The sequence below is a fragment of the Capricornis sumatraensis genome, chromosome 2, assembly GCF_032405125.1.
Source record: "Capricornis sumatraensis isolate serow.1 chromosome 2, serow.2, whole genome shotgun sequence".
NCBI classification, from domain to species: domain Eukaryota; kingdom Metazoa; phylum Chordata; class Mammalia; order Artiodactyla; family Bovidae; genus Capricornis; species Capricornis sumatraensis.
In genome coordinates, this window is record NC_091070.1 from 98,292,902 (window position 1) to 98,317,162 (window position 24,261).

A 24,261-nucleotide genomic window follows, 5' to 3' on the forward strand; every position below is an offset into this window, starting at 1 on the left:
GATATGCTAACATTTTAGTTCACTACACATGGCTTAAGACATTAGAATACTGGGCTCTGGAAAATGTCCAATAAAACTATAAAGGAGAAATGACCATTATCAAAGTAATAGTCTAGTAGTCACAAAAGAAATATCTAAAAAGAGGGTCAAAGAGAATACAAACATACTTTAAAATGTTTCATAACTGTTTTAAAGCAATGTGTCTCAAAATTCAAATTTCCTAACTTATGGATAGAAACCTAAATGAAGTAGGCATATTAGATCATTTCAAGCAAAAAACAACAACAAAAGCAAAGGCCCAAAGATGGGAATGAGACAGCATATATGAAGAGCAAGAAGATAAGAGTGGCTAAATTACAGTGAACAAGGCAAACAGTAGAAAATGAGATTTAAAAAGAATATCAGAGACTAAATCAGGGGAAAAGACTTTGATTTTTATTCAAAGTATAACTGAAAGCCATCGGAAAGTTGAGAGAAGAGAAGTAGCATGATCCAATTTCCTTTTCGAAAGGATCAATCCAACTGCTCTCTGGAGAACAGACTATAAGTAACATAAGAACAGAAGCTGTTAATAGGTCAGTGTAACAGTCCAGGAAAAAAATGTTGACTTGGGCTAGGATGGCAGCAGTATAGGCAGTAAAATATGGTGAGATTCAGGATTTATTTATAAAGTAAAACTAAGAAGATTTGATAATGGATTACACGTGAGGTATGAGAGCAAAGTCAAAGATGATTTTATATTTTGTTACCTTAGCAACTAGGTGAATGGTAGTACCCTAAGGTTAGATTCAGTGTGCCTGGGATGGCCAAGCACTTGCATTTTTAATGGGGTCTAAAACTGACAATGATCACTAGAGGAACATTCACGAAATAGCACGTTGAGGGAGAGGTTAGGAGATAGAAAATCAAGTTGTTTGGCGTAAATCTATTTTTATTCCTCTAACAGACTTCCAACTGGAGGTGTCAAGTAGTGAGGTATATTGAAGTGAGAGGAGCGGTCAGGATTGGAGATGACATAAAGTTAGAAGTCATTTTAAATAAATATTTAAAGCTACGACTAGATGAGATTCAACTCAGGAGTAAGCGTAAAGAGAAGTAATTTAAGGACTGAGGGCTAGGACATTCCATATTCGAAGGTCAAGAAAAAGACAAAAATCCTGCCAAGGGAACCAAGACCTACCAGTCAGAGAGATGAGAAAAAAATAAATCAAGTATGGAATATCAGAAGTAAACTGAAGAACACGTTTCAAGAAGGGAGTGGTCAATTATAATAATGCTGAGAAGTTCAATTTGACAACTAAGTCCCTTTCAGTACTGATCTTCCATTACCATCATTCTACCTTTTGCCTAAAAGCCTTTAGGGTTCTAAAACTCACCTCTGATTATTAATATCCATTATAATCAATGAATGAAATCAGAGTAAATCATTAATGAAAATATGTAACATGATATAATGCAGGTACATGTGATTCAGAACTTGAGCCTAAACAACTAAAGGTATACTAAAATTTTTCATTTATTGAATGAATGAGAGCAAAAGATATTAACATTTTTCCCTGTTTTGAAATTATCACAAATCTTATACACATAAAAACACTTTTGAATATAATTATCATATATTCACAGACCCCATAAAACTGTTCTGGTGACATTACGTTAAGAATCCTTGATTTAATATAATACTATTCTATTGCACAATATCTATTCTACTATGCTACTAAGAAAAATCCTCACTTGTACATCTGAAATAAGTACTCCAAAATAACAAATTATTGGTGGTGAACAAAAAGTGAATCTTGAATTTTATTAATTAAACTATATCTCTATCATAATAAATAGCTGCAAGAGTAATTTAAAAAACTGAAATAATTTACACTTACCACTAACATTTTCAGTTAAAATAAGGTGAAAGACCTGAGCAAAGGCATCAACATCTTTATGCAGCCATATGTCAGAAAGACAAGCATCCATTTCCTTTATTAACCATGGTTCAAGGCAATTCACATCTTTTTCTGTCTTCAAAAAGAAACAAAGATTATAAATTATTTAACCTTTGCTGGCAAAGAACACAAGATGGCCATAATGACCATAAGAACTATTAGTCATACAGTGTAATATCAAAGGATTTGACATAAAAGTTTGTCATTTCATCATAAACATTATCATTTCCAATACTGTATCTTGTTTTCACATTCATCTTTTACCTGAGAATAAGCTTGTCAACAAGGCAGTATGATCTAGTCACAATATTAACTGTGCTTCTGACACAATGTTGCTAAATATACCTGCAGATTAGTGGTCTTTTCTCCCAACTGTCCCACAGAGGAAATGTCACCTGGAGCTTGTCAACACTGAAGCCAAGACCCACCAAAGAGCAAGTACATCAGAATCTCTGATGGAGGCCAGATTCCACAGGATTTTAAATGTTCCTCAGTCCAGTTCAGTTCAGTCGCTCAGTCGTGTCCGACTCTTTGCGACCCCATGAATCGCAGCACGCCAAGCCTCCCTGTCCATCACCAACTCCCGGAGTTCACTCAGACTCGCGTTCATCGAGTCAGTGATGCTATCCAGCCATCTCATCCTCTGTCGTCCCCTTCTTCTCCTGCCCCCAACCCCTCTTAGCATCAAAGTCTTTTCCAATGAGTCAACTCTTCGCATGAGGTGGCCAAAGTATTGGAGTTTCAGCTTTAGCATCATTCCTTCCAAAGAAATCCCAGGAATGATCTCCTTCAGAATGGACTGGTTGGATCTCCTTGCAGTCCAAGGGACTCTCAAGAGTCTTCTCGAACACCACAGTTCAATTCTTCGGCGCTCAGCTTTCTTCATAGTCCAACTCTCACATCTATACATGACTACTGGAAAAACCATAGCCTTGACTAGACAGACCTTAGTCGGCAAAGTAATGTCTCTGCTTTTAAATATGCTATCTAGGTTGGTCAGGAGATGCTAATATGTAGCCAGGCTTAAGAATCACTAATTTACAGAATCAAAATGCCATTCACTGAACCAAATGGATATTCCCAACATTAAATAACAATTTTAAGGCAATGGCACCCCACTCCAGTACTCTTGCCTGGAAAATCCCATGGGCAGAGGAGCCTGGTAGGCTGCAGTCCATGAGGTCGCTGAGGGTCAGACATGACTGAGCGACTTCACTTTTACTTTTCACTTCCATGCATTGGAGAAGGAAATGGCAACCCACTCCAGTGTTCTTGCCTGGAGAATCCCAGGGAAGGGGGAGCCTGGTGGGCTGCCGTCTATGGGGTGGCACAGTCGGACACGACTGAAGTGACTTTGCAGTAGCAGCAGCAAGCATTCTTTAAAAGTATACATTCTTTACAAGAATAGTTCATTAGTATGCATCAGAACTTTAAACAATGAGAGAAAACTGCCAAGCATATCTGCATTCTCATGCTCAATACAGTTTAATTCCTTTTCTAAAAAGTACACAGTCCCAGCCATTGCTCTAATCACCAATGCCTTTTTAAGAACTCTGAGTGAAAGTCGCTCAGTTGTGTCCGACTCTTGTAACCTGTGAGGCTCCTCTGTCCATGGGGATTCTCCAGGCAAGAATACTAGAGTGAGTTGTTATGCCCTTCTCCAGGGCATCTTCCCAACCCAGGGATCAAACCCAGGTCTCCCGCACTGCCTGCAGATTCTTTACCATCTGAGCCACCAGGGAAGTCCTTTAGAATTCTAAACCACAATCAAAGACCAGAAGGAACCTAGGAAATTCATTAGTTTGTTTTCAAACAGACTCCATGGAACCCAAAGTAGCAGAAGCCCCACCTAGGGGCTAGAGCTGGAGAGTGAGGGATGAGCAGGCAGGATGTCTACAAAAAAGATTTTGTGAAAGATTCTGTGGCAAAATAAAAGGGAGAAACGAAGAAACTGAGTTCTGTAATGGGTAACTGACTTTACAGTCACATAGCTTTCTGGTGGAAACCCTGGTCTTGATTATACTTGCCTTAATACCAACAGTCCTTTCTCAGTTTTTTCCTAATTTAGCTAATCTTATATTGTTTAGATCATAGGTCCTTAAATTTTTGACATGACAAAATATCAAGCAATGATAATGCATATACATAACTATATCTTGAAACAATTTATAGAAAATATTGAAATAATTTTCACTCAGAATGAAACAATAAAAGATGTCACATTACTTGAAAAAAAGTTTATAGAAAGTTATTCTGAAAAATGTGTTGCAGTCTAAGATAAAGGGAATTATGCTTTAATAATGCAATAAAACTTATAATCTCATAAAATATTGTTTAAAGTACACAATTTGCACTCAAACTATCAGTGTAAAACCACTGAGGTCTTACCAGCTGACTGAAGACAGCGTCACCACCATCATCCAATAAATCATACTCTTCAGTCACATTTGGGATAGCTCTCTGTCTCTGAGATTCAGGCTTGAAAGTATTCTCTTGAGCTGAGTACCATTCTGTAAGTGTGGTTTGCTGTTTTTCCTCTAAATTAATTACCAAAGAAAATAAGTTGATACATTCTTTGTTTTATGAAATACATTTCTTTAAAAGAATTAAGTGAATTTGAAAACATCTAAAAGTTGGCCTTATTTTAAAGTTACTTTTTTAAAAATCAATTAATTAGAAACATTCAATAAAACATGTTCAGTTCAGTTCAGTTCAGTCGCTCAGGCATGTCTGACTCTTTGCAACCCCATGAATCGCAGCACACCAGGCCTCCCTGTCCGTCACCAATTCCCAGAGTTTACCTAAACTTATGTCCATCGAGTCGGTGATGCCATCCAGCCATCTCATCCTCTGTCGTCCCCTTCTCCTCCTGCCCCCAATCCCTCCCAGCATCAGGGTCTTTTCCAATGAGTCAACTCTTTGCATGAGGCAGCCAAAGTATTGGAGTTTCAGCTTTAGCATCAGTCCTTCCAATGAAGGTCTCCTTTAGGATGAACTGGTTGGATCTCCTTGCAGTCCAAGGGACTCTCAAGAGTCTTCTCCAACACCACAGTTCAAAAGCATCAATTCTTCGGCACTCAGCTTTCTTCACAGTCCAACCCTCATATCCATAGATGACTACTGGAAAAACCATTGCATTGATGAGACGGACCTTTGTTGGAAAAGTAATGTCTCTCCCTTTTAATATACTGTCTAGGTTGGTCATAACTTTCCTTCCAAGGAGTAAGTGTCTTTTAATTTCATGGCTGCAATCATCATCTGCAGTGATTTTGGAGCCCCAAAAATAAAGTCTGACACTGTTTCCCCATCTATTTCCCATGAAGTGATGGGACCAGATGCCACAATCTTCATTTTCTGAATGTTGAGCTTTAAGCCAACTTTTTCACTCTCCTCTTTCACTTTCATCAAGAAGCTTTTTACTTCCTCTTCACTTTCTCCCATAAGTGTGGTGTCATCTGCATATGTGAGGTTATTGATATTTCTCCCAGCAATCTTGTGCTTCTTCCAGCCCAGCATTTCTCATGGTGTACTCTGCATATAAGTTAAATAAGCAGGGTGACAATATACAGCCTTGACACACTCCTTTTCCTATTTGGAACCAGTCTGTTGTTCCATGTCCAGTTCTAACTGTTACTTCCTGACCTGCATATAGGTTTCTCAAGAGGCAGGTCAGGTGGTCTGGTATTCCCATCTCTCTCAGAATTTTCCACAGTTTCTTGTGATCCACACAGTCAAAGGCTTTGGCACAGTCAATAAAGCAGAAATAGATGTTTTTCTGGAACTCTCTTGCTTTTTCCATGATCCAGCAGATGTTGGCAATTTGATCTCTGGTTCCTCTGTCTTTTCTAAAACCAGCTTGAACATCTGGAAGTTCACGGTTCACGTATTGCTGAAGCCTGGCTTGGAGAATTTTGAGCATTACTTTACTAGTGTGTGAGATGAGTGCAATTGTGCAATAGTTTGAACAGTCTTTGGCATTGCCTCCAAAGAATAAAACATGTTATGTTGAACCAAAAGGAGACATGAAACTGCTTTAAAAAACTTCATCTGTTCATCTACTGGTAAGAACTTTACTTCTATAAAAGTACAAAATTTAATGAACCGTATTTTATCCATGTAACAAATATTGTTTAAACCAATGACTAATATCCACATTGCACTTTGAAGGAAATCATTTACTGAACTTCTACCACCATGCTAGTTGTTTGAGATACAAGTTATATAATCAGAGCCAGAAATTTTATAATGTACGCGTTAGTGATTCAACATTGCACTGTGAAACAGGCATTGCTAATTGCTTTTTTTAGCAAAATCCAAAGAATCTAAGATTATTTGTCCAAAGTTATACTAACTAAACAAAGGAATCAAAACTTGAAGTCAAGTATTCCATCATGAATAATGTAGTTAAAAGTAACCAGAAGGAACTTAACCTTAATTCAAAAGTGGACATATAGCATAAATCACAAGAGATGTATTAATAGGCAGATCATGCTACATTCAAAATTCAGATGCAATTGATAACAAATTCAAGATTTGAAGAACTCAACAGTTATAAGAAAGATGAGCCTTTCATCACTCACATACACCTCTCTTCTTTCTTCACCCACCTCTTGCTCCCACTCTGTAACATATGCTGGGGGACAGCCAGCATATAATCTTCTCCCTCCTTAAAACTGTGGCTGAATCTCTGGATGCAGACACTCGGCCTATCCAGCTCTGGCATTCCTTTTCAATTCCTCTCCATAGATTATAACTTTTGGACATAAACCACAATATAAAAGGTCCATTTGGGACAGTAGTCTAATATAATATTTTACAACTCTACACAGAGAGAAATACTTTCAAGTATCTTTGTAAATGTACAGTATAAGACTGGAGTACTCTAAAAAGTCAGTAACAATAGTAATTTTCTTTTTTATTTGTTTGATAAAGAGCTTACCTCGTTGTTTTTCCTTTTTGTATTTTAACATTTCTTTGTTTGTATATCCAGTAGTTCTTAAAATGTCTTCCAAAAACATTTCTTTTACTTCAAATGGTCTTCCTTGTACTAAATAATAGGAGTATTTTAAACAGTCAACTTGCATTTTAGAGGTAATTTGCATAAAAACATGAGATTCTCAAATTAATAAATCTGAGTATTAATCCAAAGGCAATTCCATAGATCAAGTAATCCTCATATTGCCCTTTAAATATAACTTTGATAGACAACTGTTATTTGCATGTTTTTTCCAATGTTTGCTATTCACTTGTGTGTTTGGCATTATACTAGGTACTAGGAATATAAACGGCAAGTAGAAACAGAGTTCCTCCTGTTCTCCTGAAGCTTAAAGACGGCAGTATAGCAGGAGAGTCAGACCTTAATCCAGTAATTCAGAACAACAATGTAAAAATAAAGTTGTGAAAAGTCCTGTGAGAGAGAAGTACAAGATACCATGACAGTACATAATAGGAGAACTTGAATGAGACGAGAAAAACATCTTCACTGAGAAAAATGAGAACCAAGAGAAGGAGGTAAACAAAATAATTAAGCTACACAGAGAGGAAAGAGTGCAATATGAAGAAGGAAAAAAAAAACACACACAAAACAGTATGCACAAAGGCCCTATCGTGTGAAAGAGTATGATGTTCTCAAGGATCTAAAAAGGCAAGCTATTTGGAACATGATGCGAGGAGTGGTGTGTAGAGGGGGCTATAGTTCAAGATGAGGCCAAAAAAACAGGTCTTATTAAGGGTTTAGGTCTTTGTTCTGAGATAAAGGTCGTTCAAAGTTTTAAACTCCTGAGAGTATTTAAATCATCAAAATTACATTTCAGAAAACACCACTCTGGCTGAAACCTGGGGAATGGATTTAAGAGAGCACAGTAGATGGAACAGACCAGGTAGGGGCAATTACAATTGTTCAGGCTGAAGAGGACAATAACCTGAATAAGACTGGTGACAGTAAAAATGGAAGGAGACAGACAAACTCTAGATGGACAGGAAGTAAAATCCACAGAACTCAGCATTAGATTAAATATAGAGGAATGATAAGGAAGTGTCAACCACAGCTCTTAAAAGTCTAGCTTAAAAAACCGGATAGAGGAAGATGTCATTCTCCAAGGTTGACAGGAAAGCTAAAGAAAAACAAGTTGGCTTATGGGAGTCAGGGTTTGGTTTTATATATGTCAAATGTTAGTTGCCAAAATGAGCTTCCATTAGCAGATGCATAAATTTTATGTGCCTTCAGTTCAGTTGCTCAGTCGTGTGCAACTCTGTGATGCCATGGACTGCAGCACGCCAGACTTTCCCGTCCATCACCAACTCCCGGAGACTGCTCAAATTCATGTATATCGAATCAGTGATGCCATCCAACCGTCTCATCCTCTGTCGTCCCCTTCTCCTTCTGTCTCTAGTCTTTCCCAGGAATAGGGTCTTTTCCAAAGAGTCAGTTCTTCACATCAGGTGGCAAAAGTATTGGAGTTGCAGCTTCAGCATCAGTCCTTCCAATGAACATTCAGGACTGATTTCCTTTACGATGGACTGGTTGAATCTCCCTGCAGTCCAAGGGACTCTCAAGAGTCTTCTCCAACTCCACAGTTCAAAAGCATCAATTCTTCAGTGCCCAGCGTTCTTCATGGTCCAACTCTCACATCCACATGACTACTGGAAAAACCATAGCCTTGACTAGACGGACCTTTGTTGGCAAAGTAATGTCTCTGCTTTTTAATATGCTGTCTAGGTTGGTCTTATGAACATAAAGTCCTACAGGTTGTGACCTAGGTCATTTGGTCAATGGTATGATTAACTAAAACAGGCAACACAAAAGAAGCAGATTTTTTATCTATTTTTTTAATATATTCTTTATATTTTTTTTAATTTATTTATTTTAGTTGGAGGTTAATTACTTTACAATATTGTAGTGGTTTTTGCCATTCATTGACATGAATCAGCTATGGGTGTACATGTGTTCCCCATCCTGAACCCCCTTCCCACCTCCCTCCCCATCCCAACCCTCAGGGTCATCCCAGTGCACCAGCCCTGAGCACCCTGTCTCATGCATTGAACCTGGACTGGCATCTGTTCATATATGATAATATACATGTTTCAATGCTATTCTCCCAGATCATCCCACCCTTGCCTTCTCCCACAAAGTCCAAAAGACTGTTCTATATATCTGTGTCTCTTTTGCTGTCTTGCATACAGGGTTATCGTAACCATCTTTCTAAATTCCATATATATGTGTTAGTATACTGTATTGGTGTTTTTCTTTCTGGCTTACTTCACTCTGTATAATAGGCTCCAGTTTCATTCACCTCATTAGAACTGACTCAAATGTATTCTTAATGGCTGAGTAATACTCCATTGTGTATATGCACCACAGCTTTCTTATCCATTCATCTGGTGATGGATATCTAGGTTGCTCCCATGTCCTGGCTATTGTAAAGAGTGCTGCGATGAACACTGGGGTGCATGTGTCTCTTTCAACTCTGGTTTCCTCGGTGTGTATGCCCAGCAGTGGGATTGCTGTGTCATATGGCAGTTCTATTTCCAGTTTTTTAAGGAATCTCCACACTGTTCTCCATTGTGGCTGTACTAGTTTGCATTCCCACCAACAGTGTAAGAGGGTTCCCTTTTCTCCACACTTTCTCCAGCACTTACTGTTTGTTGATTTTTGGATAGCAGCCATTCTGACCGGCGTGAGATGGATGGTTTTGATTTACATTTCTCTGATAATGAGTGATGTTGAGCATCTTTTCATGTGTTTGTTAGCCATCTGTAGTCTTTTTTGGAGAACTGTCTGTTTAGTTCCTTGGCCCATTTTTTGATTGGGTCATTTATTTTTCTGGAATTGAGCTGAAGGAGTTGCTTGTATATTTTTTAGAAAGGATTAGTATTCAGTTAGGGCATATTAGATGTGAACTGCTTATAAACTTCCTAAGTCCAAAGCTCTGGAGAACAGGTTGAATTGGGAAATAAAGATTCAGGAGTCATCTGTATAAGAGGAAGTAGAAGTCAAGGGCAAGAATGAGATCTTCCAGGGAAACAAACTATGCATTCCCAGTATCAAGTAGAGAGCAGCATAATCAAGTAGAGAGCAGCATAGAGCGGAAAGAGAAAAAGCAAAGAAGTCAAAAAAGGAAGGGAAAGGAGGGAAAGGGGAGGGAAAAGAAGAGAGGAAGAGAAAAAAAGAATGGATCATGGGAATAATCCTCAAAAATACCAATATTTAAGCACCATGCAAAAGAAGCCCACAGAGGAGACCAAGAAAGTACAGGCTATAACAGAGAATGAGACTTAGGAAGCAGTGCTGGCAAACAGATGAGCACTCCACCAAAAGAGGGGCAATGATTACGAGAAATACTATAGCAATTTTAAGTAATATTTTTATATAAAATTTGAATAACAGGCTTGGCAATTAAATCAGTTTCAAAACATCACTGTTAAGAATGCATAAATGAACAGCCCCATAAACTTCAGAAATGTAAATCATTTCAGCCTTTTTGAAAAGTAAAATGGTAAAACCATATTACTGCTAAAATTAAAAATAGACATACTTTTTTACTCAACAATTTCACTTTTAAGAATCTATTCTCAGAAATAAGAGCACATATATATACATATAAAAGAATATGTGTATGAGGATGCTCATAACAACATGGTTTATAGTTGGCAAAAGGAAGGATCCAGGACCAATGTGAATGTCTATAAATTAAGAAATGGTTAAATAAATCATGGTACATTCATATTAGGAAATATAAAAGCAGCTGTTCAATATAATGAATTATATCCTACATGTTTGAACTGAGGTAAACACACCGAAGTAAACACAACTTTTTCAATTTTTGAGAAGAAAATTAATAATTTTTTTTAAAGATTGGTGGAAAAATCAGATATGATTAAAGGGTAAAGACAAAAGTTCAGGGGCAACATATTCAGAAGTACATTGGAAGTAAACATGGGAATACAACTACTCTGTTAAAGAGTCTAGCAATAAAGGTGAAGCTGTTTTTAAGACAGAATTTAAAGAGGAATACAAAATTAAAACGTTATCTCCTTTTAAGACTAGAAAAATGGCTCACTACACAATACCAAAGAGTGAAAAAGGAGAGGATGAAAATATACGGAGATGACCAATTAAGCACATCTCAGAGAAAACAGAAAAGGATGCCCTATACATCAGAATATTCCTTAATATTTCTATTTCAATAAATAAAATCAAGCCAAAAGAGAATTCTTTTGTAAAATCCTGAAGAAATCTGATAATTTTACTTACTATATATCACTGGACAGCTCCCAAAATATCTTATAAAAAGATTTACATCTAAGGCAGCACTAGAAAGAATTAGTTTCAAAGTTGGGTGCTTCTGCAGTAAATCTCTTAACTTCGTAAGTAAAAAATCACTAAATCGATCCCTTTCATGAACTTCATCCTGCAGTAAACAAAAACAAACCATGGAACAGTTAAAACATAAAATAAGTGAAATCTTTAAAACTGTGGCGCTGCTGAGTTTCACACTAAATCAAGTTAAATGTGGAAACAGTCAATTAGTGAAAATTTTGTTTTACGGACAATTTAGAAATACTCAGATATTAACAATCCTCTGTGGGTAACGTATTGCCCTTTTTCCTACAGAATGTAAAACTGCAGAAACTAAAACAAATTCTGAATTAGTACAGTCTAATATACTTTTAATAAATATAAAATCTATTTAAATATGCTTCTGTTAGCATCAGGACCAGGTGCATATTGTGGTTTGAATGCAGAGGACTAATAACTTTCCAACAGCTGCTTATCAAAGCTTATAAAACTTAATCTAAGTTTTCTGACACAAACTGGATAAAAGCTTAGAATTCTTCAATAAGGTACTAATTCATCTACTTATTTCATCAGCAGCTAGTTAATTTAGCAGCATACCAGGAAGTTAGCTGACTTAAAGTATTCTCCTAAGATATGGAAGCGAAAATAGATGACTAAGCACAGAGAAAAAAGAAAACTTTCATTATTCTGGAGACTCTCAAAATACATGTATCATTTTTATATATAAGAAGCACTTTTTACAAAGCTATCTATTTTCACTCATGAAAACTAATGGCAAAAATATCTTTATTTAATATAAATATTTATTTCTAATAATTATGGAAAATAAAAAATAACTTGATTAGAACAGCCTGCTTTAAAAAAGAATTGGTTCTCATTTATATCCTATTCCAAAACCTTAATTACCTATTTAAATTTAAATAACTTACCACAATAACATGTGTCACAGTTGACAATGTACTATCTCCTGCCATCAGTGTACGAAGCAGTACCCCATTTGTGCAAAATGTCAGAAGTGTCTTTGGAGAAACCCTTTTTTTAAAAAAAAAGTACAATTACAAATATTTTATACAATTAAAACATGGCCATATTAAAATGCTAGTATCCTTAGTATTTTAGTAAGTATTACTAACATAACAGTGTACTGGTTCAGTTCAGTTCAGTTGCTCAGTCATGTCTGACTCTTTGCAACCCCATGGACCACAGCACGCCAGGATTCCCTGTCCATCACCAACTCCCAGGGTTTACTCAAACTCATCTCCACTGAGTCAGTGATGTCATCCAACCATCTAACCATTTGTTATCCCCTTCTCCTCCTGCCCTCAATCTTTCCCAGCATCAGGGTCTTTTCAAATGACTCAGCTCTTCACATCAGGTGGCCAAAGTGTTGGAGTTTCAGCCTTAACATGAGTACTTCCATTGAATACTCAGGACTGATCTCCTTTAGGATGGACTGGTTGGATCTCCTTGCATTACAAGGGACTCTCAAGAGTTTTCTCCAACACCACAGTTCAAAAGCATCAATTCTTCGGCACTCAGCTTTCTTTATAGTCCAACTCTCACATCCACACATGACTACTGGAAAAACCATTGCATTGATGAGACAGACCTTTGTTGGCAAACTAGTGTCTCTGCTTTTCAACATGCTGTCTAGATTGGTCATAACTTTCCTTCCAAGGAGTAAGCATCTTTTAATTTCATGGCTGCAGTTACCATTTGCAGTGATTTTGGAGCCCAAAAAAATAAAGTCTGACACTGTTTCCACTGTTTCCCTATCTATTTGCCATGAAGTGATGGGACCAGATGCCATGATCTTAGTTTTCTGAATGTTGAGCTTTAAGTCAACTTTTACACTCTCCTCTTTCACTTTCATCAAAAGGCTCTTTAGTTCTTCTTCACTTTCTGCCATAGGGTGGTGTCATCTGCATATCTGAGGTACTGATATTTCTCCCGGCAATCTTGATTCCAGCTTGTGTTTATTCAAGCCCAGCGTTTCTCATGATGTAATCAGCATGTAAGTTAAATAAGCAGGGTGACAATACACAGCCTTGACATAGTCCTTTTCCTATTTGCAACTAGTCTGTTGTTCCATGTCCAGTTTTAACTGTTGCTTCCTGATTTGCATACAGATTTCTCAAGAAGCAGGTCAGGTGGTCTGGTATTCCCATCTCTTTAAGAGTTTTCCAATGTTTATTGTGATCCACACAGTCAAAAGCCTTGACATAGTCAATAAAGCAGAAACAGATGTTGTTCTTGAACTCTCTTGCTTTTTCCATGATTTAGCTGATGTCGGCAATTTGATCTCTGGTTCCTCTGCCATTTCTAAATCCAGCTTGAACATCTGGAGGTCAAAGTTCACATACTGCTGAAGCCTGGCTTGGAGAATTTTGAGCATTACTTTACTAGCGTGTGAGATGAGTGCAACTGTGCAGCAGTTTGAGCATTCTCTGGCATTGACTTTCTTGGGGATTGGAATGAAAACTGACCTTTTCAGTCCTGTGGCCACTGCTGAGTTTTCAAATTTGCTGGCATATTGAATGAAGCACTTTCACAGCATCATCTTTTAGGACTTGAAGTAGCTCAACTGGAATTCCATCACCTCCACTAACTTTGTTCAGAGGGATGTTTCCTAAAGCACACTTGACTTCACATTACAGGATGTCTGGCTCTAGGCGAGTAATCACACCATCGTGGTTATCTGGGTCATGAAAATCTTTTTTGTACAGTTCTTCTGTGTATTCTTGCCACCTCTTTTTAGTATCTTCTGCTTCTGTTAGGTCCATAACATTTCTGTCCTTTATTGAGCTCATTTTTGCATGAAATGTTCCCTTGGTATCTCTAATTTTCTTGAAGAGATCTCTAGTCTTTCCCATTCTGTTTTTTTCCTCTTTCTTTGCACTGATCACTGAGGAAGGCTTTCTTATCTCTCCTTGCTATTCTTTGGAACTCTGCATTCAAATGGGTGCATCTTTCCTTTTCTCCTTTTCCTTTCATTTCTCTTCTATTCACAGCTATTTGCAAGGCCTCCTCAGACAGCCATTTTGCTTTTTTTGCATTTATTTTTCTTGGGGATGGTCTTGATCCCTGTCTCCTGTACAATGTCACAAACCTCTGTCCATAGTTCTTCAGGCACTCGAGCAGATCGAGTCCGTTAAATCTATTCATCACTTCCACTGTATAATTGTAAGGGAATTGATTTAGGTCATACCTGAATGGTCTAGCAGTTTTCCCTACTTTCTTTAATTTACTTCTGAATTTGGCAATAAGGAGTTCACGATCTGAGCCAGTCAGCTCCCGGTCTTGTTTCTGCTGACTGTATTGAACTTCTCCATCTTTGGCTGCAAATAATATAATCAATCTGATTTCAGTATTGGCCATCTGGTGATGCCTATGTGTAGAGTCTTCTCTTGTGTTGTTGGAAGAGGGTGTTTGTTATCACCAGCGCATTCTCTTGGCAAAACTCTATTAGCCTTTGCCCTGCTTCATTCCGTATTCCAAGGCCAAGTTTGCCTGTTACTCCAGGTGTTTCTTGACTTCCTACTTTTGCATTCCAGTCCCCTATAATGAAAAGGACATCTTTTTTGGGTGTTAGTTCTAGAAGGTCTTGTAGGTCTTCATAGAACCATTCAACTTCAGTTTCTTTAGCATTATTGGTCGGGTCATAGACTTGGATTATCATGATACAAATGATTTGCCTTGGAAACGAACAGAGATCTTTCTGCTATTTTTGAGGTTGCATCCATTACTGCATTTTGGACTCTTTTGTTGACTGAGTTCAGTTCAGTTCAGTTCAGTCGCTCAGTCATGTCCGACTCTTTGCGACCCCAGGAATCACAGCACGCCAGGCCTCCCTGTCCATCACCAACTCCTGTAGTTCACTCAGACTCACCTCCATCGAGTCCGTGATGCCATCCAGCCATCTCATCCTCTGTTGTCCCCTTCTCCTCCTGCCCCCAATCCCTCCCAGCATCAGAGTCTTTTCCAATGAGTCAACTCTTCGCATGAGGTGGCCAAAGTACTGGAGTTTCAGCTTCAGCATCATTCCTTCCAAAGAAGTCCCAGGGTTGTCTCCCTCAGAATGGACTGGTTGGATCTCCTTGCAGTCCAAGGGACTCTCAAGAGTCTTCTCCAACACCACAGTTCAAAAGCATCAATTCTTTGGCGCTCAGCCTTCTTCACAGTCCAACTCTCACATCCAATCATGACCACAGGAAAAACCATAGCCTTGACTAGACGGACCTTTGTTGGCAAAGTAATGTCTCTGCTTTTGAATATACTATCTAGGTTGCTCATAACTTTTCTTCCAAAGAGTAAGTGTCTTTTAATTTCATGGCTGCAGTCACCATCTGCAGTGATTTTGGAGCCCCCCAAAATAAAGTCTGACACTGTTTCTACTGTTTCCCCATCTATTTCACATGAAGTGATGGGACCAGATGCCATGATCTTCGTTTTCTGAATGTTGAGCTTTAAGCTAACTTTTTCACTCTCCTCTTTCACTTTCATCAAGAGGCTTTTTAGCTCCTCTTCACTTTCTGCCATAAGGGTGGTGTCATCTGCATATCTGAGGTTATTGATATTGCTCCTGGCAATCTTGATTCCAGCTTGTGTTTCTTCCAGTCCAGCGTTTCTCATGATGTACTCTGCATAGAAGTTAAATCTACTCCATTTCTTCTAAGGGATTCTTGCCCACAGTAGTTGATATAATGGTCATCTGAGTTAAATTCTCCCATTCCAATCCATTTTAGTTTCCTGGTATACATGTAGTGTATTGGTATCCATATATATTTAGTGTACTGGTATATATGCTTTATTAGCAAAGTTATATGAAATATATATTTTATGTTTGATAATATCACAAATTTATTATTACTAAGTCTTTTATTAATTATTTTGTTAAAGAGTTCAAAGAGATTGTTTTTAAGATCTTAAACATTTTTAATTTGAGGATAAGAGTATATCATAAATGAAATCAACTTTTTGAATCATTATACGCAAATAATTATGACCAAAGAAACAGTACTACTTGTCAAGTAGGTACTACTAAGTAGTACAATATCAATAACAATAATAATAATTCAGTCACTAGCACTTATTGAGTACTTTTGTAAACTTCACATCAAACTTGTGCTCTAGATGGTTTCATTAACTGCATTCTACAGATGAGGAAACTCAGGCTCAAAGAGATGATACAACTTGCACTTTATCATGAAACTATGAAACAGGATTTCTTTTCAAACTATTTATTTATTCAAAACCTCAGTAAGTTTAGACATGACCTCAATGTTCTGTTTGCAAACTTACTTGAAGCAAAATGACCACCTCATTTTTCAACTAACACATTCTCTGCTGCTGCTAAGTCATGTCAGTCATGTCTGACTCTGCGACCCCATAGAGGGCAGCCCACCAGGCTTCCCCGTCCCTGGGTTTCTCCAGACAAGAACACTGGAGTGGGTTGCCATTTCCTTCTCCAATGCATGAAAGTGAAAAGTGAAAGTGAAGTCGCTCAGTTGTGTCCGACTCAGCGATCCCATGGACTCAGCCTACCAGGCTCCTCCATCCATGTAAGTTTCCAGGCAAGAGTAGTGGAGTGGGTCCCCAGTGCCTTCTCCAAACATATTCTCTCTGTTTAGTGAAATACAAATATTTAGTCTTTTCTAAGAATGATAAAAGGTTACAGGTGAATTGTCTTTACCTGCTTTCTAAACGGATCTGATATCCAATTGTTTGACCAATCCTTTCTCTCCTTTCTGCAGCAACTCTTTCAGCCACAGCAATAGCTGCTAATCGTCTTGGTTGAGTACAAAATATACGGCAGGGAATACCATTTTTAAAGCAATCATCTAAAAGGAACTGAGGAATCTGAAACAAATTTTGAAGTACTATAAGATGACATAACTGTATATCCAGAAAATCCATGTCAACTGAAAAATCATTAGAACTAAATAGTTATGTAATGGGTCCAAACATTAAAAAAAAAAAAAAACACCTTTCATATTAACTGCTAATAATCAGCTAAAAAGTGTAATTTAGAAAGATTTTGTTCACAATAGAAACTAAAACACTTAAAAACAAAAGTATAAAGAAACAGCTAAGGTTTACATGAAAAAGATTATAAAACACTAGTGAAAAACATAAAAGATGGGGATATTCTAAAAAAATATGACATATTCCTGGGCAGGAATAATCAATATTGCAAAAATGTCAATTATCTCCAAAATATCCTATAAAGTCAATGAAATAAAATGTTGGAATCTTTTAAATAGTGAAAAGTATAAAGAAATCAGAAATAGCCTAATACCAGGACTGCAAACACTCTTCTATAATTAAATTCAAACAGGTCAAAAAGACTTAAAATATAAGGTAAAAGTCTTGCCAACCCCTACCATTACCAACAGTCCTCTCCACAAAAGTAACTACTGTTAAGTTTCTCATAAACTCTTTTGGGGGAAAAATATGCTTATACAACTTAAAATATTTGTGTATATAAACAGGTTTTTATTCACACAGTCATTATTATACTTAATGTTTGTAATCTGCTGATATCACTTAACAGCATATCAGATCTACCTACTCCATTTTAACATGTGCACATGCCACCTAATGGATGTGCTATAATTTAACAAATATGACTACATACACAGTAATGTCCAGCTTTTTTAGGTTTGTTATTATTGATTTTGTTGCTTGCTATAAAGAATACTGTAGTGAGTATCTATCCTCAAATACTTTTGCAAAGACAAAAATATGCTGAGTCAAAGAGTATGTAAATTTAATTTTCATAAAAATGATCAATCAGCCCTTCAAAACAATTTATACTTTTATCAAAAGAGCAGAAGACGCTGTTTTCTCAATACCTATGCAAATGCTGGATTTCATGAATTTTTAAATTTCAGCCAAACTAGTAGTTTAAAAACTATAATTATGTTTACTTTGTATATGTAGTATAAATTTGATGCAAAACTATCACATGAAGTAAAATATTTTTTCTTCTATAAACAACAAAGTAGAAACAAACCTGTGTAGTCTTTCCAGATCCAGTTTCTCCTACAATCAAAACTACTTTATTTTCCTTAATTATTTTAACAATTTCCTCTTGTTTTTCAAACACTGGCAGAGATTGTCTGAAAGAATCAAATTCAGATTCTCCTCTTTTTACCGGAATCTGAGGTATGCCGTTGTTGAGTCGCCCACTTGTCTTGCTCATTTCTCGATTTTCTTTGAAAATGAATAAGAGAATGCAAAAAAAATGTATATCAACAATACAGTTAAAAACATAAGTAATTAATACCTTCTAAGTGTTTCTTCTCTACTCAGTCAACATAAAATTAACAAACAATACCTGCTTTACTCCTACACAATATTCTTAGAACATTTTACACATTTTGATATCAATTAGAAGGCAAATTTCTCAGAAGTATTCCTAGTGTATAATGTTTTAAAATGAACAAAAATCATTAAAAATAAAATCCAATTTTGATATCCTAAAATGATTCTCAAACTTGTTTCTATTGATTAGAACAAAATTTTGGAGTAGGAAACAATATACATTATACTTGTAAGGTCTATTACACGCAGTATGAAAACATGTATGAAAAAGAAAATACCCTTCTTGAAGTTAGCATGTAAGATTATGTGATCAAACAGAATAACATGTGTAAATTTAAGGCCTTAATGCTTAACAAATCTCCTAATTGTGCATTTTAGCCAACATCTATATTTAAGCAGATAGTAATAAAAAAGGCATGATGTGTTTTATATTCTTCACATAAAATATTTTTGTGTGAATGTATTTTTATTAATAAAACTCCTTGATAGCTAGGACCATGCATTTTCTACATTCTGCAAACCTACTTCACAAATAGAAACTCTGTCACTGGAGATAATAAAAGAAATAAACTTTGGAAAATTATTTTTCCAAACAGTATAATTACAACTTCACTTTATAACCTAAATATATATATTTATCTACCTCTGAGCAAGTTAATATACTGAAGACTGTCCTATCTCTTCCCAGAAGCTGAAGCCCTAATTCAAAATTCCACTCATAGTGTATCATGGCAGCATAATATATAATAGTAAAGTCCAGAATTTGGAGTCAAACCCCAGCTCTGCAGTTTACTAGCTGATTGAGCGGCCTTGAACAAATTATTAAACTTCTCTGAGCCCAGTTTCTTCACGTGTGAAATAGGGAAAATTCTTACATTGGAAGGGTTGCCATGAGGCTCTATATCAAGTTTACTATACTGTCCAGCACACAATAAGTGCTCAATAAATGGTTAGCTATTACTGTAACATGCAAACAAAGAAACAAAAACAAAAACCCTGTCTAACTTAATGACATGCTTTAACACTGCATTTCATTACAAAATTTTTACAAATGTTAATCATTTCAAACAAACTTATTCACAATGAGAAATCTTAATGTTGTTTTAAAATGTTAAAAAAATTTTAATGTTAAGTGGAAAAAGAATAGTCATTCAATAAAAGGATAAACAAGGAATCTCCCCAGAAAATACATACCAGCTTCAACAGCAAACACATTTCCTCTTTCTGTTTTAGGCAGAAGTTCAGTACGCTCTTTATTGGTGACAGGAAATCTCTGAATTAGGCTCCTAACAGCATGTTTTGTATTATGAGTCAAATTACAGGTCATCATTGCATGAGCTGTTTCTGATCCATCTTTCTTCTTCACAGTTAGGTATCTATTTGCTCCCTTTCTGAATATTAATAAAAATCATTTATTTACTATATAAGTCAATTTGTTCACATATGATGTATGGCTACTTAGAAAACATGTCTCAAGCAAAACATTGAAAAAGATCAAAATGCTTTGAGATAAGATGCTGAAAATCTCCAAAAATTTCAGTAAAAGGAATTGAGTGCCAAAGAGGCCACAAGACCATTTTCAATTAAAATTTCAAAATGCTGCAAATCCAATTTTAATCAGCAAAAAAATGCTTACTTACCCTTAAAGTTTGTCTTAGCAGGCTTCATGGTGGATGAAACATCACCAACTAATACATGCTGGGAAATATACAGAGGGAAAAAATCAATTTGAACAACACAACTAAAAATGATCATGAAAATGCCATGGTGATCCAGTTATGACAGTGATCCAGACTAATATATCCCACTGAGCGTTTTCCCAGTATGCTGGTAATGTCACACTCCCATGAAATACCTGTTAAGAAAGACAAGTTTAGTGGCTGAACAAAAAAAAATCAGCATTATTGATAAGCATTTTCAGATGTATACTGGAAAAAATAAATAAAAAGAAATCTTTCAAAGTTTCGGGCTCCAGCTTTTGATTATAAGGTAATGATGATTTATAACTGTTCTCAAGTTACTAGATTCTTCAACTAGTCCTAATTATATTTTTGATGACTTCTGTAGCTTCAAGAGTACTAAGTACAATGTCACACACAAAGGAAGTCCTCAGATGTATCTTGAAGGATTTAATAATACATGTCTATAATCTAGTACAACTGTAGTATTGGTAAAGAGCTCAGGCTCTGAAAGCACATAGCCTTGGATTTGAATCCTTCCTCTACCACTTACTAGCTATGGGACCACAAGCAAAGTATGTAATAGCTCTGAGTCTAAGAAGATGATGATGATGATGATTATACCTGCCTCAAAGAACTATTAACATGATTAAATAAGATAATGCATAAAGGGCAGTATCTGTTACTGTGTACATACTAAATATAATAAATGAAAGCAAATACTATAGCCAGGAAAAAATATCATTTCTTGTACCAAAAAAGTTCACCAAAACTTTATAATAAAATTTTTGCAATTTGTTAATGCCACTATCACCTTACAAAAATGAGCAACAAAGCCACAATGAAAAGTACATGTATAATTTTTCTAATTCTCACTAGATTTAAAATTTTTTCAACAATACCTTCATTATAAAATGACATGAAACCGAAGATTAACCTATAGTTTTAGCTATAAGTCTTCTAAGTCTTGGTCTTCAATTTATCAAGATTTTTAATTTCTGAAAATTCCTCAATGAATCATAACCTTTCTATGCCATCATCTACTCCTGAACAAGTGCTTGAAGGTGAAGGTGAAGTTGCTCAGTCGTGTCCGACTCTTTGCGACCCCATGGACTGTAACCTACTGGGCTTCTCCGTCTATGGGATTCTCCAGGCAAGAATACTGGAGTGGATTGCCATTTCCTTCTCCAGAGGATCTTCCCAATCCAGGGGTCAAACCCGGGTCTCCTGCATTGGAGGCAGACACTTTAACCTCTGAGCCACCAGGGAAGCCCATACAAGTGCTTAGTGATGCTTAAATGATGACATAAAGATGAACTTATTAAAATTTAATCTTATCTAGAAATTTTAGTCAATTCCACGGTAAATCAGAATTATTGGGATGGGGGACCTGGTGGGCTGCCATCTGTGGGGTCACACAGAGTCGGACACAACTGAGGTGACTTGGCAGCAGCAGCAGCAGCAGAGATGTTCTCCGTAGTAGGTTCTTTTCCCATCAGTCACTCACTCCCCTTCTCTCCCATTTACTTCATAAAATTTTAACTAGAAGGCCAGAAGTGTGCTGAAATGAGCACTAGAGCAAGAGTCGGGAGGCCTGTGTTCACCTAGTAATAATCTTCCAAGTAACAATGTGATCAAAAATAAATTAATTTACTTCTCTGACACAGTAGAACCATTAATTTTAAAATCTCGAATATGTCTATCAGTTCCAAGATGTTTTAATTTTCTCAAAAATCATCTCAGCGAAATTTTCCTAGATTTTACTTTTAATTCTCTTTTATTCAATCATTCATCATATACTGAATACCTACTGTATGCCAGGCACTATGCTAGAGGCCAGGATTACAAAGTTGAGAATATACTCTTTCCTCAGTAAACTCACAACTAAATTAATAGGTTAGATTGAAACTTTCCTAACATAGACTGCCTAATAATCATACAGAACTAATGTATAAGAATGAGCTTCCCTGCAGGCTCAGTGATAAAGAGGAGATGCAGGAGATGCCACTCTGATCCCTGGGTCAGAAAGATCCCCTGGAGAAAATGACAACCTACTCCAACATTCTTGCCTTGAAAATACCATGGAGAGAGGAGCCAGGTGGGCCTCAGTGCATAGAGTTGCAAAAGACAACAAAACAATGTATAAAAATAACTCATACTAAGCAGTGGGAGTACTTAGCCACTACCATTTAAAATTTACTAAATTCGGTTTGAACAGATGGTGGACAGAAAGATAATACCAACTTGCTAGTTTTTATGTTTTAGTAAAAAATTCTACTTGTCAATATTAGTGCTGTTCCTATACCATTCAACACCACAGTGGCACTGATATATAATTCAAAAATTAGTGAAATTTTGGCAAAATATTCACTTTGTTATTGTGCAGATGAAAACATTCTATACAGCAGCTGTCCTAGGTAAATTAATACAACGAAATCTCACCATGACTTCATTTCAACGTAACACACTACCATGAGAATCTAGTAGTCCCTTTACAAAGCAAAATTAACTAGAAACTACCTGCAAAATGTGGAAAAGATGCTAGATAAGTGAAGTTCACAAGAAGTTTTAAAAATATAGTAACATGCAAGCCACATATGTCATATTTAAGTATAAATGGACTGAAAGTACAGGTGAGAACATTGTAACTTCTAACTTTCAAAGGGAAAAGTAATCATACATTATAATGAAGTTCTGCTATTTCAATAGCTTCTTCCTTTTAAAGAAATGATATAACTAATTATATCAAATGATGATATAACTAATCAACTGCATATAACTACTGCAATTTTAATATTAATAAATTGTGGTGACCCAAGGATGAAAGAGCAGATAAAACCAAGGAGGGCCTTGGAATGTAGGAACAGAAAAACCAGACCCTTATTGTCCTTCCCTCCCACACCCATGTTGTAACTATTAACGAATTTCAGGTCCTCCTGAGCAGTATAACCTGTCTCCCCTTCTACCCCACAGGGAGAAGGTATTTGCCTTATTCTTCCCCAACTCAGTATACGGGCCTCATCCAATCAGCTAATGACTTGCAAGGCCCCTATTCTGCTCCTTGTGCCCTGGCTATAAAAATAGACCATGGACCTGTTCAATGTCCGTTCTCCCTTGGGCCAGCCCACTGTTCTAACAGCATTCCCCCACTCTAATAAACTTTATTTCCCTCTCATTCTGTCTCATGTCTAGAAATTCTTTTCCAACCCGTGCATGGACCATGACATAAATGTTGCATTTACATAGTATGTTACTGAATAATTTACCTCAAATACAACCATACAGCTATTCCCCACTTTACAAACCTGAGAACAGTTTGAAAATCTGATGAAGAGCCAAAATCTGAAATCACTACTTAAAAGTTCTCAGCCACCAAGGAATTAATGTCTCTATACAAAGATTCAAAGTCTTCCCTCATAGCTCAGTTGGTAAAGAACCCACCTGCAATGCAGGAGACCTTGGTTCAATTCCTGGGTTAGGATGATCTCCTGGAGAAGGGATAGGCTACCCACTCCAGTATTCTGGCCTGGAGAATTTCATGGACTGTGTAGTCCAGGGGTCACAAAGAGTCGGGCACGACTGAGTGATTTTCCCTTCACCTCACTAAGATAATACACATTTGTTTAATGTCTAGCAAATACCTGATTTCATTTCCCTTTAATCTGTACTTCCACTAGGCAGAGAGAGGGGCTTCCCCAATGGCTCAGCAGGTAAAGAATACACCTGCAGTGCAGGAGACACAGGAGATGCCAGTTCAATCCCTACGTCAGGAAGATCCCCTGGAGTAGGAAATGGCAACTCACTCCAGTATTCTTGCCTGGAAAATCCCATGGACAGAGGAGCCTGGCGGGCTACAGTCCAACGGGTGACAAAGAGTCAGACACTACTGAGCGACTAAGCACAGGCAGACAGATGCAAAGACCTAACTCCAAAACATTTTATCTTCAATACTGCAATACAAATACACAAATTTATTGAAGTTTACACCACACAAATCTATGCTTTTTTATGATTAGCT

At 36.8% G+C, this 24,261-nt stretch overlaps 1 protein-coding gene across 2 annotated transcripts in view; it reads right to left on the reverse strand.

Moving 5' to 3' along the window:
* Positions 1–24,261, reverse strand: part of YTHDC2 (YTH N6-methyladenosine RNA binding protein C2) — a 70,636-nt gene that overhangs the window by 42,088 nt on the left and 4,287 nt on the right. For both annotated transcript variants that reach the window (XM_068963694.1, XM_068963693.1), the window contains exons 3-10: positions 19,759–19,955; positions 18,254–18,453; positions 16,931–17,097; positions 12,168–12,270; positions 11,194–11,350; positions 6,880–6,987; positions 4,329–4,477; positions 1,881–2,016 (exon numbers count right to left, since the gene is read on the reverse strand). In XM_068963694.1, the coding sequence (XP_068819795.1) occupies positions 1,881–2,016; positions 4,329–4,477; positions 6,880–6,987; positions 11,194–11,350; positions 12,168–12,270; positions 16,931–17,097; positions 18,254–18,453; positions 19,759–19,955 (1,217 nt within the window). The remainder of the gene's footprint in view (positions 1–1,880; positions 2,017–4,328; positions 4,478–6,879; positions 6,988–11,193; positions 11,351–12,167; positions 12,271–16,930; positions 17,098–18,253; positions 18,454–19,758; positions 19,956–24,261) is intronic.